This window comes from Labrus bergylta, chromosome 6, assembly GCF_963930695.1.
Source record: "Labrus bergylta chromosome 6, fLabBer1.1, whole genome shotgun sequence".
Taxonomy (NCBI): Eukaryota; Metazoa; Chordata; class Actinopteri; order Labriformes; family Labridae; genus Labrus; species Labrus bergylta.
The window spans coordinates 2,815,281-2,840,161 of NC_089200.1; the positions used below are offsets into that span (position 1 = coordinate 2,815,281).

Sequence of the window (24,881 nt, forward strand, 5' to 3'; positions counted from 1 at the left end):
TAACTACTTTACTATTTTTATCTTATTTTACTTCTTAATGCTCTTATCTTAACTCCTCTTATGTTTTAACTTGGTATTTTTTATCTTACTTACTTTGTCTATTTATGTTTTATATTTATATATACTTTTTATTTTTATTAATATTATCGTTTTTTTTAATATAATTTATTCACTTGTTTCTATTTCTTTTCCTGCTCTTACCTTCTTATTGCTGTTCTCTTTTTATTTGCTTTTATCTCTTTTAGTTTCTTACATCTTTTTAAATCTTTGGTTCCTCTTGGTCTCAGCTCGTGTTGTTGGGTTCTTGTGATGGTTCTTGTGATGGTTCTTGTGATGGTCGGGTTCTATATGTCTGTTGGGTATCGTGCACTTTGGGTTCTTTTCTGTTGAATTGTATTGAATTATTTTTAGTATTTAGTATTTGTTATGTTCTTGCTGTTGTTTATGTTCTTCTGTGTTTGGTTTAGTTTGTTCTTGTTTTTGCTGTTTGTCAAAGCACTTTGTAAACCTGTGTTTTTAAAGGTGCTATATAAATAATATTATTAGTATTATTAATTAAATCTAAAAGTCCCTGGAAGGACTCTAAACATATCTCCCGGGATACCAATTACTAGATAATTGAAGATTGCTAGGAAATAGACGATAAACTGAATATTCAAGATTAATAAAAGTGTGTCCTGGTTAGAGTAAAACAAACCGACTCCCTTGATAAAATCTGGAATATCAGGAGACAGTAAAAATACTGAATGGTTCTTCTGTGAATTGTTTGCTTTAGTCATTTTTTAAATTGTCTATTTTAATGTTTCTTTTCTTTCCTCTGTCATGATGCTTTAGATGTTTAGATGTGAAGCACTTTGAATTGCCTCGTTGTTGAAATGAATTAACTTGCCTTGCCATCATTAAAATCAAAAGATTGTATTGTTTGAAAACACGCGGCACCGAGAAGGATCAAACATTTTGACCTCCTATCTCTTTAAAACGCTGAATAAAGATGTACACAGTCTTCACATTTCACAGAGAAATCAAGCTTTGCAGAAAGACTTTATTCCTTTATTTTACAATTAATAGAAAACAGCGAGACAACGAAGCAGCTGGAAAAAGAAAATCTGAAATAAATAGAAGAGCGGAGGATCAAACGCTCGCTGCAGGACCAAAGAAAAGCAGAACATGAAGATCAGTGCAGTCAGAACTTTTCTTAATGTTTCACACAGACGGTAAAAAGTGGAGCCCAGTCGTCCTCACTCTCTCATATTGTCTTCTCCACGCTCGTGCTGGTGTGCGCTGCGTTGGAGGACGTGGGGACACTGTACTTGGTGAGGACCGATTTGAACTGCTCCAGCGAGGCGTCGGTTCGAACCCCCGTCGGGTCGAAGTGAGTCCGACCTACCCTGAAGCCGGCCTCGGTCAGGTACTGAATAAACTTGTTCAACCTGCACAGAGAGTACAGGTAGGTTTGTCACTGGAACACACCGGAGACACAAAGAGGTCAGGGGTCAGAGGTCACTTACTTTGGCATGTTCATGCCTCTGATGCTGTGGCGGTGGATGCTGTAGTAGAAGGGCGGATGCTCCAGAGACGCATCAGACTTCAGCTTCTTCACCACGTTTCCAGACTCCTCCCCGCTCTTCCTCTTCCCTGCAGAGGAACCAATCAGAGGATTAGATCCGCACGGAAAACTAGACCTGATAGGATGAAGAAGCTCTGCTGAACATTTATCTGAAACTCTAGTAGAGATCCCAGAGTTAAAAAAAACAGAAGAGTTTAGTGGTTTTAAGAGGCAGATTAATTAATGTTAGCGCTCTGTAGTTAGCTCGTAGCTTCACATTTCATGTAAACTGACACAGAATGAGCGTGATCTAAAAACTCTTACTAACATCCAAATAATCAGTGAGTATGTTCTTCTTCTTCTCTCTAGTTCTTGACTAAAACAGCTTTTATACACAAGGGGAGGAGCCGGCCGTCCCGTCCATGTAAACACGGCTCTGACAACAACACAGCCAGCGGGACTCGAGCTTCTCCCTCATTGTAGACAGTCAGGACTCAGAGACACATTTACACAGGACAGACTTTATGATTTATTCATGTGGAACATGACACAAAGTCTTCCTTTAAACCAAATAAATCCATCATCAGTCATCAGGGTCATCATTAGAGCTCAGAAACTTGATGGCCGGAGTCACATTCTTCCTTTTAAAGGGGATTCAAAAATCCCTTCAATCGAGGCTTTTCACTGCAGAGCATCTTCATGGTTCAGTGCCTCAGAAGCTACTAGCTACACTGCCCTCTGGAGGGCGCTTGTAGAGCTGCAGCTCAGTGCTATAAGGAGCCGCTCTCTGTAGTCTTGTTACTCTGTGATTGGTCGGGGGGAGACTGACTGATGCAGAGCGCTGTGGGGACATTAAAGGGTCTTTGTCCCGCTCAGGTTTAATTAAAGCGTCTTCCTCTTTAACAAAAGGTGCTCTCTCTTTTCTGTCATGTTATCACATTTGGTCTTTTAACCCCCCGATACAATTTCTTGTAAAAAATGACCCTGGCTTTAAAAATAATCCTCAGTCAGAAACTTGGAAACAGCATCAAGTGTTTGTTACGACTGAATCTCAAACTCCACACTCGCTGACTCACAGACTTTTAGACGCGTTCCCCGCTAAGTGTGTGAGGGTTTAGTGCTGTCTCACTTTCAGGGCTTTCACACGTGCAGAAAACTCCAGTGTGTTAATGACAAAAAAATGTGACGTCATGATAGTGCGTCCCGTTACTCGAGCCCTCACACTGCGGAACCGGACGCCGTTAAAAGTCTGTGAGGGTTCAGTGCTCGGGATGCAGGATGGAGATCGGGATCTACCATCGGACTCACCGGACTGATCGGCAGGACCCGACTCCTCTCCGTTCGGTGGCGTCTTAATGACGACGCCGCACTCCGCTGCAGAGAGGAAACAGAGAGTCATCTGTAAACATGAGCGCCGTCAACGGATCACAGATGCAGGACGGCGGATTCCTTTACCCTGGTTGGTGAGAGCCGACGACTTGAGCACGGTGCACTCGGACTCACAGATCAGAGTCTTGACGAGCCCCTGGATGTCGTCCATGCTGTGCTGCACGGCTGCTGACAGCATCCTCCTCAGGAAGCCCGTGTTGAACAGGGGACCGCACCTGTCACACATTCACATGACGTGAACAAACACTAATGGAACGCCCAGCTGGTGAGCAAGAAAGTCTTCCTATAGCTGCACGCTACAAAGCTACCTTTTCAATATCGTTAACCATCACAGGAGAAAATGTGCAGAATGTCCCCACAAGGATAGAAAAATCCCTGAAGCATCTCCCTCCCTGCACTCTCTCTGTTTCTCCCCCCCATTCTGTGCAGGTAGCTGCGTACCAGCGAGGGTTAACCTACAGGTGTGTTAAGTGTGCATGTGTAGCTCGCTAATACTGCACACCTCTGCACAGTTCTCTGTTGGATTGTAAGTATCATTAAGGTTATTTCACGTCTGTCATTTCAGTTACAGATTATGGGTCGTAAACTTGCCGATGCAATGACGGTCAAACATTCAAAGATGGACGTACAGTAGACCACGAGCCGTCACACATTTGTTTGTTGCATGATCTCATCTTTTTTGTGGGCTTTTTGTGCCCTTAATGGAGAGATAGGACAGTGGATAGAGTCGTAAGTCAGGGAGAGAGAGAGAGAGTGTGGAATGACATGCGGGAAAGGAGCCACAGGTCGGATTCAAACCCGGGCCACCCACTAGGAGGCTAGCCTCCATACATGGGGCGTGCACACCAACCACTGCGCCACCAGTGCCCCCAGGAAAAACTGTTTCTATAGAATGGCCTAGTGGTTATGAAACGCCCCCTAAATGCAGAGGCTGAGAGTTTTTGTTTTTTTACCATAACGGTCCCAGCTGCACCGCTGTCCTTCCAGGCAGACTCCCGTGACAGTTACAGGGCAGCGTGTCTGCAAGAAAAACACACAAGACGTCGTGGTTACTTTTTCATTTTGTCTTCGACCTGTATGAACGGGAACACCTGCAGCCCGTTTCACCGCTGCCACAGGAGAAGTTCAAAAACATTTTCTACCTTTTATTCATTCACACCCTGAAATAAAATCAAACTACTGTTAAGGGTTAGAAACTCCTGATTAACACTTTCACACCTCAGCCTTACACAGGGACGAGAGCTTTCCTCCAGGTGTCATTTCTGTATTTTATTTTTTATTTCTGGATTTATTTCTGGGCTTTTATTTAAGAGATAGGACAGTGGATAGAGTCTCAGAGAGAGAGAGAGAGAGAGAGAAAGAAAGAGAGAGAGAGAGAGAGAGAAAGAGAAAGAGAGAGAGAGAGAGAGAGAGAGAGAGAGAGAGGGGAATGACATGCAGGAAAGGAGCCACAGGTCGGATTTGAACCTGGGCCGCACGCTTGGAGGACTACAGCCTCCATACATGGGGCGTACACTAACCACTGCACCACCAGCGCCCCAAAAATGTTTTTATTTTTAAAGCAGTTTCAGGATTTTGTTTAAAAACGTATTATTCTTTCTAAATCTTATTTTAATTATCTTTTTTCTCTTCGCACCTTTTCTTTGAATTTTTATTTATTTTTATTTTATTTCATGTTGTATGTGTTCTTGCGTGTTTAAAAAAATATATATAAAATGTGCCAGGATGAACAAAATTTGTGATGAAATATGACAACTTGTAATGAAGTAAAACAGCCTGCAATAAAGTCATAAAAAAAAAAAGAGACTGACCGTCCGTCATGTTTCCCAGTTTCAGGAAGACCCTCTCCTCACACCACTGACAGTGGACGAGTTTACGCAACTTCTTGGCCGACTCGTCCGCCTGCGTCGGCCCTCGGAGGACTCGGACCACCACCAGGACGAAATGCTCCAACGCCACCGCCAGCAGCACCTCGATGCCTTTGTTACAGCGAGCCGCCGCTCTGCAACACACACACACAGCACAGAGAGGCGGGGATGAAGTGATCGCAGCCTCCACATGAAAAACAGAACGGATGAAATCAAGAAGATTCAGACGGCTACCTGGCCACCGTGGCTACGACCATGCGTGCGGCGAGCTCTTTGTAGTACTCGGTGCGTACGATGTGGCAGCCGTAGTGCCGCAGGGTGACGTTTGGAGACTTGGAGTACAGGGAGCCCGTGTCGGTGGACGTCACAGAGATGATGCCCAGGTTCCGGACGTTTCTGAAGGCGGCGTCCAGGTAGTTCACCGCCGTCCCGTACGGATCCAAGTGACTGAAAGATTCAAGACGTAGAAGGTTATAAAATCACCGTTTTTTTTTAAATGTCGGTTCTTTTGTCCGCACCAGAGTTTGTTTGAGCGTTCACACAACCCCAAACCTGGAGGTGGTTTCAAACGGCTCAGGTGTGAATGCGCCCTGCGTGATTGACCCCCCCTCGTACTCACATGTAGTCGAAAGACCGCAGGTGCATGATGACGTTGGCGTCCATCTTGGCGACCTCCACCGTGGCGATGGGCGCCCCTTTGACCTCACCGGCAGCGCCATCGGGCCCCCCTCGAGGCGCTCGCGGGCTACCGTCCACCCGCATGTTGTTGAGCTCGCAGTTCTCCTTGATCATCTTGACGCACGTGTCGCTGATGTCGGTTATGGTGACTTTGACGGCGCTGCGGAGGTGCTTCGCCCACTGGAGGCCCATGATCCCTGAGAAACAGACAGGAGGTGTAAATCAGCACGAGAGGGGAGGTGTACATGGAAAGCTCTGGTGACTTCAGGCCGTATCGGTAGCTGGACCTCTAAAATCAAAAAACACTCCTTATAGATATAATGTTGAGAAACGACTTCTTGAGGAGAGCGTGAAGTCAGACTCCCTCTGGGTTTGTTGTTCTCGGCTCTGTGTTCACGCTGACGGGACGGCGCCACCTTCAGCGTCTTTATGTTTCACTCAGAAGCTCAGACATGTTTTTTTTTTTTTTTAAGATTTATTTTTTGGGCATTTTGTGCCTTTAAAGGAGAGATAGGACAGTGGAGAGAGAGAGAGAGAGAGAGAGAGAGAGAGAGAGAGAGAGAGAGAGAGAGAGAGAGGAATGACATGCGGGATTAGAACCCGGGTCACCCACTTGGAGGACCACAGTCTCCATAAATGGGGCGCACGCTCCAACCACTGTGCCACCAGCAGCCCAAACATGTTTTTTCTTTCTTCACTTGAGCCCCTCCCTCTCTGACTGATTACCCTGCCGCCACGCTGGGAAGAGAGAGACGGCCCCCGCCCACTCAGGGTCGCTGTTGCAAGGTGCATTAAAGCAGCAACAGACTTTACAAACTGAAGGAGAAGTGAAAAACAAACAGGTAACAACTGAATCAACTTTTTTTTTTTTTTTTTTTTAAAGTGAGCGTTTGTTTTGGTCTGAATCTGCTCTGTAGTCACACAGTTAAGTAAATTTTTTTGTTGTCGTGGATTTTCCCTTTAAGGTTACTCTTCAGCCATGGCGGCCGGCTGGAGTAATTCCAAAAGTGTTCAAAGTCTAATAACAAGAAACATGAATCTGTGGCACCAGTGGCCCAGCGTCTCTTGTGCGTCCTTTTGTCACCTGTGGCTCCGAAAGCATCGAGACACTCGAGCGGGTTTCTCTCCTCGGCCAGCACGGCCAGCGAACAAAACACCAGCTGCCTGAAATGTAAACACACCAACACACATTCAGCTTCAGGAGGATTTGGGTCATCCCATAAATCTGCACTTTTATCTTTTGCAGACCGTCTCTCACCTGTTGGGCCTCATCTTGCGGTTGAAGTAGGTGTCGCTCTTCTGCGGGGTGGTGTGGTTCGGGAGGAGCTGCACGTTGGTCCCAAGTTCTTTCATGATTTCAAACGCCTGACCGGACGGAGCTGCGGAAACGTTAAGCACATTCAATCACACACAAAACGACAATCTCAGCATCGCTCCTCTAATAAATGAGTTAACCTCTGGAAGGTGATGATGACAGATGAGGTAACCGCGCTCAGGCCCGGTTTGGCCTGGAGCCGTGTGAGCGCAGGCCAGAGGCGGACTGGGGAATTAGGGGTGCCAGACTTGCCGACTTGATGTCACATTCTTCATCAACATGGGTGGCAAAATGAGTTTTTTAATGTTAAATGCAGGGTTTGGTCATTTCCTCCAGATCCACTTTTTCAGATTTTGGTGGAAATTGTCTTTAGGTCCTGACAGACATTAATAACTCATAACTCATCAATAGAATCCATCATCTGTATCAGTTTGTAAGTCTGTAAAAACTTCCACCAATGTCTGCCACGAGGTACCAATCTGATGAACCAATCAGATGCCTCCCTGTCTCCCTGCTCGCTCTCTACCTCTTGTAGCTCACACTCAAAGAGCGTCACCGATGACTTTAGGAGTTTATACTGAGAGTTTACTGAATGAGATATGAGACGATGTAGTTTCTACACAATGACAGAGATGAGCTGAGGTCCGCTTCTGGAGCAAACGGCGCTCGTGCATGTAAGTGAGGGGGCGTGGCTTTAGAGGGAGCACAGAGGGGAGGGGTTGGGTGCAGACGGAGCACTAAGGGAATGCTACTTTCAAAATCATGCTAGTTTCTTTAAAATTACCAACCCTGCCTTTAAGAGACTTCTTTTATGTCACGTTTTGCACATCAACACTTTGCTCAAATATAACTCGTAACAGAGACATTCAGCACCTGAACGCAGCATAAGTTTAATAATTCTCCCTCAAAGGGTGGCGATATTAGAACCCTTCCTTGTTTTCTTTTTTTAGCCCGTCCCTTGCGAGTCCGCATACAGACACAAAGTGTGTAACCGAGTTGTCGGTGCTTTAATTACCCGGCTCCTCAATCTGTGCGTCTGAGCTCCCGGAGTAGCTGGCTTCAGTCTCTCCTTTGTTGACGTGTCGTTTCAGGTGGCTGACCATGTCGGTTTTCCGGGCGATAGTGACAGAACACACGACACAGTGGTAGTGAGCCACGTGTCTCCCCGAGGCCTGGAAGGAGGGAATATGGTTCAATAAGTGTGGCTGAAGCTAACTCACAGATTAGCGATGTGAAAGTTAAAATCCCACCGTTCAGACGGAGATGTCTCGAGGACTTACAGAGCGGCGAGTGTTGAACTGCTACTCCTCTAGAATTCATGTGTTTGTCCAAGATCTAAAATGTGCTTTTAGTGCGATCAAGATGTGAAGGCAAACCAGAGTCTGTGAACCCTGAACTGAGGGGGGACTCTGAGTTTTCAGTCTAAACAATTGAGGTCACTCAAACCCAAGAAAGAGGGGTCGGCTCCGAGTCAGTTACTACGGTAACCAAGTCTGTGAACCTAACCTGGTCAGGAGCAGATCCTATCCGTCTCCTCCCTCTTACTCTTGACTGATCAAACTCAAATCAGCTGCTTTGGAACCAGAGACTCAAGAGTTCCCCACCTGAGACTGAATCAACTCAGAGCTCAGAGGGTTTAGACTGAGAGTGTGTTGAACCTCTTCTCTGAAACTATTCTTTAAAATTGAGAATCTTTATCTGCGGACAGCTTTGCGTGTTTGATGTCTCACCTGATCTCCGCTGAGGCTGGGCTTCAGGTTTCTGCAGGGCAGGTGACATATACACATCCTCTGACCTGTAACAGGTGTAAAAAAATGTTGTGATATTATCAGTATTGGACAGACGTCCTGACATTCAGATGGATTAGATACTGTCACCTTGTGTTTAAAATGGGTACTGCAGTCCAAATTCTAAACATCATAGAGAGCTGTGTCTCCCCCTCCTCTCTAGAGTGGATGCTCACTCAGGTCACCATGTGGTGGACTCTGAAGCTTCAGTGTTTATCCAGCTCTGCATGGGTCTGTAAACCTTTCTGTGTTCTAACCTCTCTCCATTTTTCAAAAGCATCTCCAATATTGATCCTAGTTTGAGCACGTTTCTGCTCGTGGAGCTTATTAGAAACATGCAGAGGCTTTTTAGGTCGGGTACAATCACTTCTATCTGAACCACTTCTCTTGCCCGTCAGTGTTCATCGTTTGGTATGTAACGACTTGACTGTCTGACCTTCTTTTGGCGTGAACTGGAAGAGCGAAGGTGAGGCAGGACCCGATCGGCTGTCATCACATTCCTACCTTCAAACTCCACGTAGACTTTCCAGTGGAGGTTCTGCAGGTGTCGGCGGAGCTTGTGGCTGTAGCACGCTTTAAACTTCTCCTCGGGACACAGAGGGCACGACTTACGTCCCGCTGATGACAAAAACACAAAAACACAAAGCTTGTAAGTAACGCTTCACTTGTACATTTTCCCGCTGTCTGGGGCCCCGGTTGTTTTTGGGGTTGATCACCAACAGCTCCAGGTAACGGGTCAGACCGTCGCCGCTGCTGTACGTCAAGGAGGTTTTGTTAAAACTCTTCCTCAGCCTCGCTAAGTTCATCAATGCTGTTTGAAGTTTTGGAAGTTCTCAATCAAAAACGTCAAGAGTGGCGCTCTGGCTAACGGGTCTTTCAGATGGGATGCTGTAAGCTCTGCACACCGCCCTTAAACCCCTTCATGTCTATGTGTTGCTCAACTGAATATTAAAAAAAGAAAGTAGGTCTGTTTACAAACTCAAGAGAGAGGAGGAAAAGGATTTAATGAAGAACCAAACTCACCGCCGTTCAGGTCAACCAGCATCTCAAAGCCCTCCAGTTTAGTCTGGATGGAAATGTGTCGCTCTGCTTGGAGAAAAAGAGTTGACTTATGTTGTTAATGTGTCAGAGATAAGTTTCCTCTGAAGAGTCAGTGAATACACATGAAGCTGATACACAGAGGCAGCTCTCGGTTCATCACCTGGAGTCGTGGTTGAGGGTTTAGAATCGCTGTCTGAAGCAGCTTCATTCTTCGCCGTCTGATCTGCAGTTTGATCATCGACTGAGGGAGCATCTCCAGCAGCTCCACCTTCACAGAGAGAGAGAGAGAGAGAGAGAGAGAAGGACACGATAAAGGTATCTTACTACATCATCAGACATTAAGGAAACATGCTATGTTGAAGTGCTGGCTTCTCTGACAACAATGCAGCAGCCAGTATGTCCTCCTTCTAACTTTAGATTCTGCTCCTGAATGCTCTGGATTTGTTTGGACCAGAGAAGGCAGGCGGCGGTTTTAAGACCCCCCACACAGCCGTTTTGGACGCCCCTCAGTTTGCCAGATATGAGAGCAGTTATCAGGTCAACAGGTGTTGCAGTGATGGAAGCGGGCAAGAGAAGTGGTTCAGATAGAAGTGATTGTACCCGACCTAAAAAGCCTCTGCATGTTTCTAATAAGCTCCACGAGCAGAAACGTGCTCAAACTAGGATCAATATTGGAGATGCTTTTGAAAAATGGAGAGAGGTTAGAACACAGAAAGGTTTACAGACCCATGCAGAGCTGGATAAACACTGAAGCTTCAGAGTCCACCACATGGTGACCTGAGTGAGCATCCACTCTAGAGAGGGGGGGGGGGGGGAGACAGCTCTCTAATGTCAGACAGTGTCTGTCTGGGCCAGGACGCTCTAAAAGTGATTCTTATCTCAATGAGACTTTCCTCCTTTAAATAAAGAAATAGTAAATACATGTTTTGAGTGTAAGCCACATTTAGACAGTGGTTGTTTTCTTCAGGTCTGAAACTAAAACAACCTTCTCTTTGTGAATAAAATAAATAAACATGCAGTTGGGCTCTGCTGCGGTCCTGTAGTGCAGCTCCGCGATGAGACCGTGCAAACCGAAACTACAAGTACAAGTCAAATCTAACGGTGTGATAATATAACCAGTCTAAAGCTGTACTGTTGAATGTAACAGCTGACGACAGCACTTTAGCTTTCCTGTTAGCCCGCTGCAGCCATTAGGTAGCTGTTATTGTTGACTATTTAGGCCCTATGGCGGAGCTCCGTGGTGAGGCCCTCGTTTAGTTCAGCACTTACCAACTTAAATTCTGAGTGAATTCACTACACACCAGTGAAAATGATAAAAACTACGATTAACCCCCCTTTTAAAGACCTCAAATGTGGTGTTTCATCGGCTACGTGCTGGAGTTAACTCACGTTTAATATCGACGTCCTCCTGGTGTAGCTGAGCAGCGTCTGCCTCTTTCAGCTCCGCCATACTGTCTCTACAACAACATACGCAGGAAGAGTTCTGCCGTGCGTAGTTTACGTAAAATGCGTAGTGTACGTAAAATGCGTAGTGCTGAGACGTAAGTGGCTCCTGAATGAAGCAGCAAGCACATGAAAAGTGAGTAAGTGGCAGTTTCTACAGGACAACATGGGAAATTATAAGATATAAGATGTCAGATTAATTGTTTATGAATTGAAAAGAAACCTTTTATTTTGAAGCGGTGAAGTTCTCTTGTTCTACCGGTAGGTGGAAGCAAAGCGTCATAATGCAGGTAACAGCTGCAATAGTATCAACAAAGCCAAACACTGCATAGTTTTAATATCTATTACATACTATGACACACGACACCTTGACTATTTTCAGACACTAAATATATAAAGTCACAGGAGAGCCTATAAACTAATCTGTCAATTAGAAACAATAGTTGTGAGAAGTCATTTTTCAACCATTTTCAACCGGACCATTTAGGCTGAAGCCTTATTAGCTTATTACATCAAGCCCTTTACTTTTTTTGTCAGCTCCCTTTAAATGTATACAAAGCAGAAAAAAAAAGTAACAGAAACTAAGAATATGTTGTGCACTATAGGCCGAGCCAAAATCTCTTATCAGGCCTGCTCGTGGTACCTACGGTCTCTAAATGTACTACGGGAGGTAGAGCCTTCAGTTATCAGACCTGCTGGTGGTACCTACAGTCTCTAAATGTACTACGGGAGGTAGAGCCTTCAGTTATCAGACCTGCTCGTGGTACCTACAGTCTCTAAATGTACTACGGGAGGTAGAGCCTTCAGTTATCAGGCCTGCTCGTGGTACCTACAGTCTCTAAATGTACTACGGGAGGTAGAGCCTTCAGTTATCAGACCTGCTGGTGGTACCTACAGTCTCTAAATGTACTACGGGAGGTAGAGCCTTCAGTTATCAGGCCTGCTCGTGGTACCTACAGTCTCTAAATGTACTACGGGAGGTAGAGCCTTCAGTTATCAGGCCTGCTCGTGGTACCTACAGACTCTAAATGTACTACGGGAGGTAGAGCCTTCAGTTATCAGGCCTGCTCGTGGTACCTACAGACTCTAAATGTACTACGGGAGGTAGAGCCTTCAGTTATCAGGCTCCTCTCCTTTGTAATCATCTACCTAGACTACCAGGGGAACTGGCACCTTGAGCTCCTCTCTCTCTCTCTCTGTACATTCACATCATATCACTATCTGTAAATCTTAGTTACTAACCACATATTAACCTCACGTCTTGTAGGTTCCTCTTGTATATATAAATATAAATGTATATATATATATATATATAGAGAGAGAGAGAGAGAGAGAGAGAATAAAATGTATTTGTTCATTCATGTTCTATACATAGATCAGCAGCAGTCCATTGATGTATTAAATGCTATTTAATAATCCATCTAGAAATAATTTTACTTTTCTTTATTTTTTGTCTCAAAAACAAACATTCATATTTATAACTATTAAAAAACATATTTGGTATACGTTGTTGTGTTTCTCTTCATTAATTCTTCATCATGCTGTCATATCTGTTTTTATTTATTTATTATAGTTTAATTGTTTTTTATGGCTTTTCCACTGCTCCTGATACCTCATGTTTGAAGATTAAAGTCTATGTAGATTAAAGCTCCAAAAAGAGGAAACAAACTTAACCACCAATTTATATGAGGTCATACATTTGTTTTTTCGTTTCAGACAGATATGAGGCTTCAGGTTTCCATTCCTTGAAAACGAAACTCATGGCGCGGGAACGAGGAGGGAAAGGCGCGTGTCCGCGTCGCTGTATTCGCGCGAACTCGTTCGCTCTTCCTCACACACGTCAGAGTCACATTTTTCCCCAAATATCCGTCATGCTTCACCCATTTCCTTTGAAGGTTCATGACACTGAGGTTCTTCTACAGCTGTTTGACTTCGCTTCCATTCTGCTGAAGGGCGAAGTGCTTCAGCGAAGTCGCGTCTGTTCGCTCCTCTGCACACTGCGCGACCACGAGAACGCCCCGCCTCCTAACATCTGCGTAGACTATATATGCGTGCTCGTGAATGTCCTGTTATTTTGTTTCTGCAAACTCAAAGCTGCAGCATCAGCAGGAATCCGCCAAACTGAAAAAACTCATAAAGACTACGGAGAGAACTACAGCTGAAAAATGAGGTGAGGTTTTGATTCTGCATTGTTTACCATGGTAGGAGATCATTATGATGGTTTTGGGTTTTAGGAAGTCATGCATCATTGATGTTTTTTTTGTGTCACAAAGCCACAAAAATTTATATTTTGGATCCTTAAAGTCCATGAAGATGTTTTCAAATTCTCCATTATTTCCTTTTTTTAAACTACTCAGATGTTTTTAATAAGTAGAAGCAGCAATTATTCATGACTCACCATGTATTTGTTGACTTATTAGTGGGAATGCTGTAATACAACCTTCCCACTATTGTTATTCAAATCTTTATTATTATTATTATACTTCCTTGTTTTTTTTCGCTGTGCTTCTACTTCAACCGTTTGTGCTACTTTCACCATTCAACTATCATACTATTCAGCTTCTTCATGACATGATGGCTATGACTTCACTTTTCAACTACTTTTACTTTTTAAGTTATTTCACTTTTTCCACAAAATTAAAAAAAAAAAAAATTCCCATTCAAATGAATGAGAAACTGTTTCACTTTTCCACTTTATTCTCAGCCTTATAACTTTGGCTCCGTTCCGCCTAGAGACTTCATTTTTGCTTTAAAACGTTTACATACTTTTCCACTATTTAAACTACTTTCACACACTCATCTTGCTATATTTTATACTTTTCAAACTGTACCTTCAACTGTTTTGTGATGTTTTTAACTACTTTCACATGTTTTGAATGGGTGTGTGTGTGGTGGAATGTTCGGGGCTAGAGTGAGTGACATCATCACTAGAGTGGGACAGAGTTCTGAGATAGTTTCAAAATCTCCCGAACAAATTGCTCTACTGACCACAATGTTCACCCCACACATATAAAATGACCCTAAAAATGTAGGAAAACTTGTCCTCTCTCACACATTGAGTTTTCAGGACAAACGGAGCAAAATGTGACATGATGTGAAATAGTTATTTTAATAATACTTTGTGGAAGACATGATAATTTATAAAATTGAAGTAATTTCACTGTGAGCTTCAAAGCAGCAGGTGGTCCAGATAACTCGCCATCTGGGGTAATGGTAAACTTCAGCCAAACTTCACTGACCAAACCTCTTGGGACTAACTTACCCCCCCAATATAATGGTCGGGGAAACACTGCTCAATAGGGAGACGTTTTCCCCTTTTTCTCATTGTCTGACTACATTCAAGCAGTCTTTATGCAGTATCTTCTACTTGTTCTACCACTACTACTTTTTCTTCATCTTCTACTAATACTTCTCCTTCTACTACTCCTTTTACTCCTTTTACTTCTTGTTCTTCTGATTGTACTACTTTTTCTTCTACTACTCTACTTTTACCATTTCCTCTTCTTCTACATCTTCTACTTTTTCTTCATCTTCTAATCCTTCAGCTGTTTCTGCTGATTCTTCTTCATTCAGCAGTGTTTTGCCAAGTGGGACAAACTTGTCTCATCACTACGAGAGGCACAAAACAGCTACAGGCCACGAACACCTGATTAAACATCAGCCAACATTAGTCCAGTCATTCTGGCATTGCATCACGTATGATGCAGTCGTGCTGCAAACAGTCTGGATGAGTACACAGAGGCTGTGACATCATACATTGGCTTCTGCCAGGACTTGTGTGTTTAAATTTATTTTATTTACATGCACTCTGAGAGTAGATTAATATACACTAAGATTTTTTTCTCATTGTTGACTGCACAGCTCCTACATTGCACCTTTTGTACATTTTGTGTTTTTTTTTTACATTTTTTTAATTTTTAAATTCTACTTGTCCCTGTGAAGGACACTGACATTTTAAGCTTGTGCCACCAATTGGTGCCCGAGTTGTCCAGCAGACTCTGGCACAGCTTTACACCCCATCCATCATGCTGACCAAGAAGTGTGTGGTAGAACTGTGCCTGCAGAAAATCAGCAGAAAGAGAAAACCCTCCGAACCTTGGGACGAGAGCAAATAAAAGAGACTTTCAGAAACTGTTGAGTTGCTAAGTCACCCAGTTTATTACATGCAGCATGGAGAGAAGTTCAGCTATGCGTACAGGATACACAAAGTAAGTTCTCTGCCCGCTCTTGGGGCGTACAATCTTTTATAGTGTGATCGAAACTTACAGAGGAGGATCAAAGAAAAAGGTGCAGCTTTATCTGTGTCAGCACCTTGTGGTCAGTGTATAAATATGTGAATGTAGCAGTAACTTGTCCTTGAGAGTTTTAAAAAAATAGTCCTTATAAGGAGCTGTTGTTGAGTCTGTGTACGTGAGATAAAACTCCTGTGGTGAGGTGAGTATCGTGCAAGGTTCGTGTGTTGCAGTGGTCATATAAGGACACGGTGCATGTATACGTGATATGTGTAATGCTATGTGTAATGCATTGGATCAGTTAATGAGCAAACATAAAAGTATAAAGAATATAAGATTCCACAAGTGTATTTTTCACAAACCGATAAAAGGTCAAAGGTCCCCTTAGGTGGGTCCGGCCCACAGCAGAACAGATTCATGTGTTGGTTTGAAGCAGACTCTTGCAGTGACTCTTTTGTTGGCGTTCGTTATGTTTCCTCTGATAATATGTGATGCACACATCGCTGCAGGAGTCATACGTGTCAACAGAGCCCCCCCATCACTGCGTTATACCTTTTGTAAATCCTTTGTATAAATCCATAAGTCCGACCCTGAAGGATCTGAGTCATCTGTGTTTCATGAAGAAGAAGCTGATGATGTTATCTTATTTTCCCATTCTACAGAAAGATCAAATGAACATTGGTGATCTGATCTAAGCCTATCATACTTCAGGGTCCGTTGTATTAACTTAATGACGATATGTTTTGATGTTTTTTTATTCTCTAGTGCCTCTAAAAGTCAAAGAAATTTTGAGTCCAAGCTGAAGGATCTGCAGTGTCACTTCACCTGGGCTCTCGACCCCGAGAAGTCCCGACTTCTACGTTTAAAGGACAAGCTTGAGGACATCGGCACCGAGAAGGGAAATCGATGGCTGGGCCACATTTACAACCTGCGGGGGTTTATTGAGCATAAGCTGGGGTTAAATGAAGAGGCTAAGAGTTTGTTTCAGAAGGCTACGGAGGCACTCAATGAGCTGAGAAAGGCAGATGAGGGTCCTTGGTTAGTGGTGAACTACGGGAACCTGGCCTGGCTGCACCACCACCTGGGAGATCAAGCGGAGAGTCAGGCTTACTTGTCAAAGGTTGATGCCCTGATGGAAAAATACCCATCTCCATCCCAGGGCGAGCTCCATCCAGAGATCTGCGCTGAAAGGGCCTGGACGCTGATCAAATTTGGTAAAAAGGTACAGCCGCAAGCTGCAGATCTCTTCAAGAAAGCCATCAGGATGCAGCCGGACAGGGTGGAGTGGAACGCCAGCTATGTCTTAGGTTTAGCGCGTGCCAGTAAGCACAGCGAAAGCGGGGTAGACGCTAGCTCCCTGAAGAAAATGGAATGCGCAAAGAATCAGAATCCAAATAACTTGTACCTCGCTGCTGTCTACCTTACACAACTTGCCAAGAAAGGACAAAAAGTTGAGGATGAAGCACAGAAGTTGGCAAGTCAGATCTTGAGAAATCCCGTCAGTAGCTACAGCGGTATAAAGCCATTACTGAGACTTTACACAAAGTACATATCTGTAGATGAGGCCATTGATTTGGCAGAGGATGCTCTGAAAAAACATCCAGATGAGCGTTATCTTACGAGGTGTGTTGCGCTCTGCTACAAGTGGAAGATCTTGTTTTTCAGAGAGAGTCGCCCAAGGCCAGGCATGACAGAGAGGGCAATCAGTCTCCATAGAGAGGTTATTTCTCTTTACCCTAACTCTTCATTCGTCAAGAAAATTGATCTTGCAAGTGTGTACGCAAAGTCAGACAAGGCTAAATCCGAGGCGATATTCCAGAAACTGCTCCGAAGGGATTTGGAGCCTGCAGACAAACAGGTGCTTTACAACCGATTTGCAAAGCACTTATACTGTGATAAACAGGATCACCAAGGGGCAATGCAGTTCCACATGAGGGCTGCTTCGATAACAGTCGAGTCCTTCTTCCGTGACGACAGCATCGAAGCTCTGAGGAGAACAAAAGACACAACAAAGTGGAACCGAAGGAGCAAAGAAATAGAAGAGTTTCTGGCTAAGCTGAAACTGTAGTGTCCTCCAGAAAAATGGAGGTAGTGTATCACCTACAAAAAGATCAGGAGCACTTGCAAAGATTTTTTTTGTTACGTTTACAAATCGAGCAATGTTTGACAAATTCATACCGACATGTAACATGACTCCCTGCTGGCTGTGTTGTTGTTGGCGCCGTGTAAACATGGACGGGACAGCCTTGAATGTCATTTAAGACTTTTTAGATCACGGTCATTCCGTGTCAATTAACATGAAATGTGAAGCTACGAGCTAACTAAAGAGCGCTAACATTAGCATGCTAACACAACGATGAAGGACAGGTGATTGCAGTTTGAGTAAAGGACAGTTTTGTCTGCCGCTTATGCTTAATGGTGTTTAATTACAGTGCGATCCATTTTATAACTCAGTCGTGGGAATGCAAGTGGAGGGGGGTTGAAGGTGTGTTGCTGGAGGAGAGCGGAGGCTTCAGTATGGAGGAGGTGTGGTCTAACAGCAGTTTGTTTTGGTTTCACGCTGGAGCTCAAGGGCGACATCTACTGGATCAAAAAGTCACACATCTTTCTTTCTTAACGTTATGTCCTCAGAATGAAACGCTGGTTAGCATTTTAGCAGTTAGCTACAGGCGCTCAGTAGTTTTTGTATCGCTCCATTGGGACACTTTTTTCTGACCTCCTCCGTCTGAATGTTTCACAAAAGACGATTCCCGGATGTGAAAGTGAAACATGTAAATAAATTATTAACATGATGTATCCTTAAAACCTGTGTTTATGTATTTTTAAATATTCAAGAATAAGCTACTTTGATTTGATTAAACTTTAAACAAATTCATGTTAAATTTTAAACATATCCACGTAAATCTGCACTGTGAGTTTGTTTTATGCATTTCCATGAGTTGATAGAGTTTTGACCCAAATGGATTTCATGTGGTTTGTGTTCCTGATTGTTTTTCCGTCGTCTAATTCTTGACTTTGCTGATAAAAAAAGCTCTCTGAATTTCCTCTGAAGTGATGAACATTTGCTTTATAGATAACCCTGTGTTGCTTGGTTTTGCAAAAAGAAGTGAATTTGATGAATATTATTTTTGGATGAAGGTGATTGTGTTCATGCATTGGTCAAATAAACATGTTCACTAATAAAACTTTGAATGTTTGTCTTTGGATGTTACAGTTCTTACAAGAGTGTTGATGTTACATTAAAGGCACAGTGTGTAAGTTCCACCACCAGGGGGCTCTCCAGAAAAATAATAACAAAAGATGACTTCAAGACTGGAGAGGAATCATGGGAGTGATAATCTCTGTTTCAGCCCTGCTCAGAACAGGCTGTTTCTGTGTCTGTACCTTTAAATATGTAAATGAGCTGTGTCTGACCACCCCCCTTCTCTGGAAGGGCTTTGGTGTACTCGGGCTTTTTCGCTCCCTGTCTTATTGTTTACGGTGAGAAGGCAGACTTAGAGGGCAGAACAAACACCTAGCTGTGGGGGTGTCACCCACCTGGGGGGAGGGGCTACTGCCCTTTGTGATGTCATGAAGGGAAAATCTCCAAACGGCTTGTTTGAGCACACATTTTCTGAAAAGTGGAGCAGGCAAAAGACGGAGAGGATGGACTTTTCTCATCATTGGGGGGTTTGTAGACAGAGTAGAACTGACCAAACTCAAAGACTACGGATTTTCCAGAACGTGTGACCTTTAAAATATTAAACTTAATGTAACAAGATTTCTGTCCGTTTTCTCATGAACCTGAGCGTTTTTTTCAGTTTAATCATCGCAGCCAAACAACGCAGAGGATAACCTTTGATGAGTCTGTGTTTTGTTTAACAGAAGTATTTGGCTGTAGGTTTCTGTTTCTGTTCCTTGGAAAGGTAAAGTCCTGATTAGTGAATAATGACACCCAGACAGGCGGACGCTTGCAGCACACCTTGTGCAAACACCACACGGGGCCAAAAGAGATAAAAGAATGCCAACGAGGTTTTTATTCTTACAGGAAATATTCTCCCAAATTAAGAGGCTGGAATTGAATATCAATCAGAGATAAAACATTAAAACATTAAACATGTTTCATTAAACATAAAAACACATTGAAGTAAACATGAAAATATAAAATCATTCTTGACATCCTTCAGTCGGCCTTCAGGACGAACACCACGTCGTCCTCGCTGGATTTGAGGCGGACCCGCTGCAGGACTCCGAGGCGGACCCGCTGCAGGACTCCGAGGCGGCTCGGCTCCAGCAGGAGGATCCTGCAGGCTCCCAGACGCTGACACACCGCCAGGCCCTCCGACACACTGATGGGCTGGAGACCCTCCACCCGACACAGAGCCTGGTGCTGCACAAACACCTGACAGACGAAACACAGGGAGAACTCAGCAGGATATAATCAGGAGAATTCACCTGGAGCCAGTGGGAGGGGGTGGTGACGTTTATTCCCTGTGATCGCTGCACGACCATAGACTGTCTGCACGCCACCTCTACCATCTCCGTGCTCTAATGAACCTGCTGCTGCATGTTTCCTGTTCTCCAGTATGTTCTTCTCCACTCTTTAGTTCACATTGAGATTCTGTTATAATATCTCCGTAATTTGCAGATTTCTTCAGCCAGCAGCTGTGAGAGCTGCACGGCCTGTTTCAGGAAGTGAAGGGTGATAATCTGCTTTTTCTAGGTATTTTTCTACACTTGTGTGCGTTTGTTTTTTTTACCTGCTGGAAGGTGGCCTCCTCCAATCCCAGCCGCCGAAACTCGGCGATGATCGCTCTGAGGAGGAGCTGCTCCTACACGGACGCACACCTGCAAACAGAAAGAATCGGTCACTTCACCTGCTGCGTCCTCCACAAATCAATCCCTGCGTCTTCAACATGCCCAGGATGAAGGCTCACTTGATGGCATTGATGTAGGCGGAGGAAAACATCTCATTCAGCGCCTCCATCACATGACTTTGACCATGTGTCACAGAATAATCACATTTTGGATTATGTTAGAAGTCTACATGTTTTTAAATGAATGCATTGCTGTATAAAAAAAGTACCTGATGAACCCTAAAATAGATTTAAAGACACAAAAGAGCACACAATACTAAATCATTAATTTAAAGTGGTGCATAAAAGCCTACAATTGTACATGGGTCAATGACGTGACGCTCATTTTTTTGTGTCCATATGGTTTAGTTAACTTTTAAAGGCTTAAAATCTAAAAATACATGCACAAATGACATGCTTTCATCCTTTGTTTTGAGGACCTAGTCTAAAATTTATATTTATTATACATTTTTAGAGAGTATTTGGGGTATTTAGGCCAAAATGTCTAAGTGGTGTAACCGTTGAAACTTTGTACCAAAGAATTAAACTTGCTTTAAAAAGGTTACATTTTCATATAACACCCTATGAACTAGCCTGGCATAATCTTACAATAGAACTGTTCAATAGTAAATTAAAGTAGTGGAACATCATTGTTCTTATTATTATAATTATTTTAGGGAAATCGTGTCACCCAGTGAAGTACCAAATTGTCAACATGGTGTAACCACCATTGAAGGAGCCATTTTGTTAATATATTCATCATATCATGTGACAAGAAGTGATATCACAAAGAAGAACCCCTGATGGTCCTAACTGCTGCAGGCCAAGTTTAGCAACTCTTTAAAACACGAGATAACTGGACATTTTAAGGGCGTGGTCAGGTATGTCAAATGGTATGACCTCAGAAAAACATTAACAATTTATGATAATTATAAAAATTTGGATTCACTTCGAAAATTAGATTTGAAATGTTCACACCAGGAAATGTGCTTACATAGGTCTCAATGATAATGCCTGTCAAATTTGATTTGAAGTGGAAATGTCAAATGGTGTAACCGGTTACACTATTTGACATTTATGACAAGCCTTTCTGTTAGAGGACACTTTTGTCAAATATCAGTATTTTTTTTATGTTGATTAAGTGGTTATCCATCCACAACCTTATTATCAAGGGTCTAGGACAAAATACCCTGGCATTTTGTAAATGTTTAGCTTCAAATTGCATATTTGTGTTCCATTTACTTACATTTATAAAGGTGCACTATGTAGTTTTGGTAGAGAAGTGTGAAAATTGGAGATATTTACAGATTATGTGGTATATGTCTATAATAACTCTAAACACAAACTGTCTTCAGATGAAAATGTGGTCCCTGTAACACTGTTTGAAGATAAAATGCTACTGGAGAAGTTATGGTGGTGGGCCCGCAACAGTGAAAGCGTAACTCTCCTGGTAACTTTAGTAACTTTATATCTCCAAACAGTGTTCCAGGGACCCATTTTATACTTTGAATAAAGTTTGTGTATTCAGTTCAGAAAATATATCAAAGAATTGTTTCACTTCTCCAACTTTCAAATTTCACCACCAAATCTACATAGTGCACCTTTAAACATGTATGATCTAATATATGTATGTATCCTGTAATATTGGCACCAGTAGTTGCATTTTAGATGTGTCGGCTATCAGGGGCCATGTGGGAGTATCAGCGTGTCACTACCTGGAGCTTGCTTGCCAAAGTCTGGTACTATAGAAGGTGGCAATGCTGTTTGTGCTGTGATGGCCATGATGTAAAGAAGGAGAGATGTAAAGTGTTGCCTGTGGGTATGTTATCCTTTGATTAGGGCACAAGTACCTTGAGTTTATTCCAAATACTGAAGAAATGAATTCCCCCTGAAGATTTTGGTCAGATGTTGTAATTTACTTAAGATATGAATTAATTAAGGATGCACCGATCCTGACTAAGACAGCCAGATCAGGTATCAGTAAGAATTTGCCGATCTATGAGACCCATCCAAAAGGCAGATCTATTCACTTCAGTTTTATACTATTCTGTGTTTAAGACAAATGTGCTACATTACTGTCATCAGCGTACTGGTATTCTGTGCACTTTGGAAGGTGGAGCAAACATTAAATGGGGGAAGCTAACAACAATTTCTTCAAGAAACAATGGCCTTTGACTGTAGAAGCAGTATGGTCAGTTGGTGTAACTGGTTTGCGTCAATTGGTGTAACCAGTATTTCTTGTAAAAATTATAATAAAATACAGGAAAATTAAAGTTGAATAAAAGTAGTCCTCTATTGCAGTGAAAGAACATGTTTTTTTAACAATTTTCACATAATTTGCCAAAAATTAATTAGAAAAACAGAGGTGGTTTCAGCTTTGTGTCCCGCTCAGTATTGAAAAAGGGCATAACTTATAAATTTAGGGATAATCCTAATAAAATCTATTTTCTTGTGCTATTTTAAAATGAAGTAATTACAATCATGAGTACACTTACATATACTTTAGATGTATGAAATATTCAATATTCTTAATTTTTCAGTGGTTACACCACTTGACATTTTTAGGTCCATTTAGTCTTACCTTTTGAAAAAAAAGGTTTAAATGTCATTTAAAAAAACACAAAACCAACATGAATACAAATCTCACATTTTAATGAACCTGATGCATGCTTTCAAATTGTGTTTTTAAAAGATTTTTGAATTGGTCATCTGAACAACCCTTATTTGTCACTGACCCACATACAAATTTATCAGAATGTATTTCTGGTGTTAAAAATGTTCTGGGGAGATGTCCAGCAACAATGACAATTTTAAATAGACTAAACTTATAAGCACAGTATTTGTGCAATTAAAAACATTATACAGGGAAATACGTTCGGTTAAACTGGTTGGTAACTTGCAAAATCCTTCTTTAAGATCAGTATGGGAAAAAAATCTAAAATTGTGATTGTGATATGATATTTTTTCCATATCGCCCACCACTAATACATTTTTATGGGATTTACCTCCACGTATTCTGTTCCTCACGAAGCACTGTTTTTTCTTTTGCGGGGTGACATAAGCCAACAGCTTTATGAAGACCACATACATTTGTTTAGTAATGTTCTTTACCCAAATTATTTCCTGAAAAATGTCTTTGACTGGATAAGGGGGTACTTGGCTGAAAAAAAATCTGAAAGGGGGTACACAAGCCAAAAAGTTTGAGAACCCCTGGCTTAGACTACCAGGGGAACTGGCACCTTGAGCTCCTCTCTCTCTCTCTCTCTCTGTGCATATCAATATGTGTAAATCTTAGTTACTAACCACATATTAACCTTGGAGCTCCTGAGTTCATAGATCAGCAGCAGTCCATTGATGTATTAAATGCTATTTAATAATCCATCTAGAAATAATTTTACTTTTCTTTATTTTTTGTCTCAAAAACAAACATTCATATTTATAACTATTAAAAAACATATTTGGTATACGTTGTTGTGTTTCTCTTCATTAATTCTTCATCATGCTGTCATATCTGTTTTTATTTATTTATTATAGTTTAACTGTTTTTATGGCTTTTCCACTGCTCCTGATACCTCATGTTTGAAGATTATAGTCCATGTAGATTAAAGCTCCAGAAAGAGGAAACAAATTTAACCACCAATTTATATGAGGTCATACATTTGTTTTCGTTTCAGACAGATCTGAGCCACTGTATCCGAATTGCCAAGTACCTACTCAATCTGTCAGTAGGCAGTACCTACTATCCGTGCTGTATTCTGTTTAGTACCTACTATTCAGTAGGCAGATATTTGTTCCTACGTCTTCTGATTCATTCAGTAAGGAAGTGGCGTCATTTACGTTACCCAAACCGGCCGCATTCACCCGTTTTTTAAAATTTTTTTTTAGCTTTATTCAAGGAGAGTAATGCGCATACAGTCAGGTAAACAAAACAATATCACAATGTAAATCAAGTAAGAGGCAGATTAAACAACTACATAACATACAGTAGCCTACATAAAGAAAAGTACAAATTTTAAAGTTCTGCACTTTATTGTGTTCAAAGTCCTTCTACTGCTTGGAGATATCATGAAGTGATCTGAGAAAGGCCTGGCACGATCTCACTTCATCTTTCTGCACCACAAAGAGTCAAAGTGCAGAGATAAGTAACCTGCTGTCATCGTAGTATGTGACTGATTAAAGGGCCGTCATGTGAAAACGAAGTCACTCCGCTGTTCATCTCCTTACACTGGCTCCCAGTTACTGCTCCCATTAAATTTAAAACTCTGCTGCTCGCTTACAAAACAACAACAGAAACGTCTCCTCCTTACTTTAACTCTCTGATCCAGGTCTACACTCCCCCCCACTACGCTCTGCCAATGAAAGGCGTCTGATCCAACCTTCACAACAGGGTCCTAAGACGCTGACTAGACTCTTCTCCTCTGTCGCCCCCCGGTGGTGGAACCAACTACCAAAGTCCATGTGATCTGCAGAGTCCCTCTGCACCTTTAAGAAAAAGCTAAAGACCCAGCTCTTTCATGAATACCTACTAACTTAATGATGATGGTCTCCATATTATTGATGATGATGATGGTAATGACGATGGTTTTTGTTTGATAACGACGACTTATAAGATGGTTTCTATACTGATTAGAGCTCTCAAGAACTGCCCTCAATGTTGTGCTTTGCCTCTGGTCACTTCCTGTCAGCACCTGTGTGTCCAATCAGACTCAAAGCTGATCGTTTGCTCTTACTGACATTGTTCCCTTTT

At 42.5% G+C, this 24,881-nt stretch overlaps 2 protein-coding genes and 1 long non-coding RNA gene across 3 annotated transcripts; 1 reads left to right on the forward strand and 2 right to left on the reverse strand.

The window, feature by feature from the left end:
* Positions 1-1,022: 1,022 nt before the first annotated feature.
* Positions 1,023-11,104, reverse strand: trmt1l (tRNA methyltransferase 1-like). Its single transcript, XM_020654934.3, has 16 exons — positions 11,014-11,104; positions 9,785-9,892; positions 9,607-9,669; positions 9,088-9,201; positions 8,527-8,591; positions 7,812-7,968; positions 6,740-6,860; positions 6,566-6,645; positions 5,423-5,678; positions 5,038-5,250; positions 4,747-4,937; positions 3,889-3,955; positions 3,002-3,150; positions 2,855-2,920; positions 1,509-1,635; positions 1,023-1,430 (listed from the first exon to the last, which is right to left on the reverse strand). The coding sequence occupies exons 1-16, from the start codon at positions 11,072-11,074 to the stop codon at positions 1,247-1,249; spliced, it is 2,022 nt and encodes a 673-aa protein (XP_020510590.2). The 5' UTR covers positions 11,075-11,104; the 3' UTR covers positions 1,023-1,246.
* Positions 11,105-13,059: 1,955 nt separating this feature from the next.
* Positions 13,060-18,495, forward strand: LOC110004447 (interferon-induced protein with tetratricopeptide repeats 1). Its single transcript, XM_020659981.3, has 2 exons — positions 13,060-13,237; positions 16,065-18,495. Exons 1-2 carry the CDS (start codon positions 13,233-13,235, stop codon positions 17,365-17,367), a joined length of 1,308 nt encoding a protein of 435 aa, XP_020515637.2. The 5' UTR covers positions 13,060-13,232; the 3' UTR covers positions 17,368-18,495.
* A 1,042-nt stretch (positions 18,496-19,537) lies between these two features.
* Positions 19,538-20,274, reverse strand: LOC136179376 (uncharacterized). Its single transcript, XR_010666505.1, has 3 exons — positions 20,216-20,274; positions 20,039-20,126; positions 19,538-19,680 (listed from the first exon to the last, which is right to left on the reverse strand). It is a non-coding gene; the product is annotated as an uncharacterized lncRNA (long non-coding RNA).
* Between the last annotated feature and the right edge of the window lie 4,607 nt (positions 20,275-24,881).

Bases quoted from the DNA above. Each gene is read 5' to 3' on its own strand.
- trmt1l (XM_020654934.3), bottom strand. From the start codon at position 11,074: ATGGCGGAGCTGAAAGAGGCAGACGCTGCTCAGCTACACCAGGAGGAC. The intron at 9,893-11,013 runs GTGAGTTAACTC...CTCTCTGTGAAG, and splicing joins GGAGGACGTCGATATTAAAC to GTGGAGCTGCTGGAGATGCT. The intron at 9,670-9,784 runs GTGATGAACCGA...TTCTCCAAGCAG, and splicing joins ACCCTCAACCACGACTCCAG to AGCGACACATTTCCATCCAG.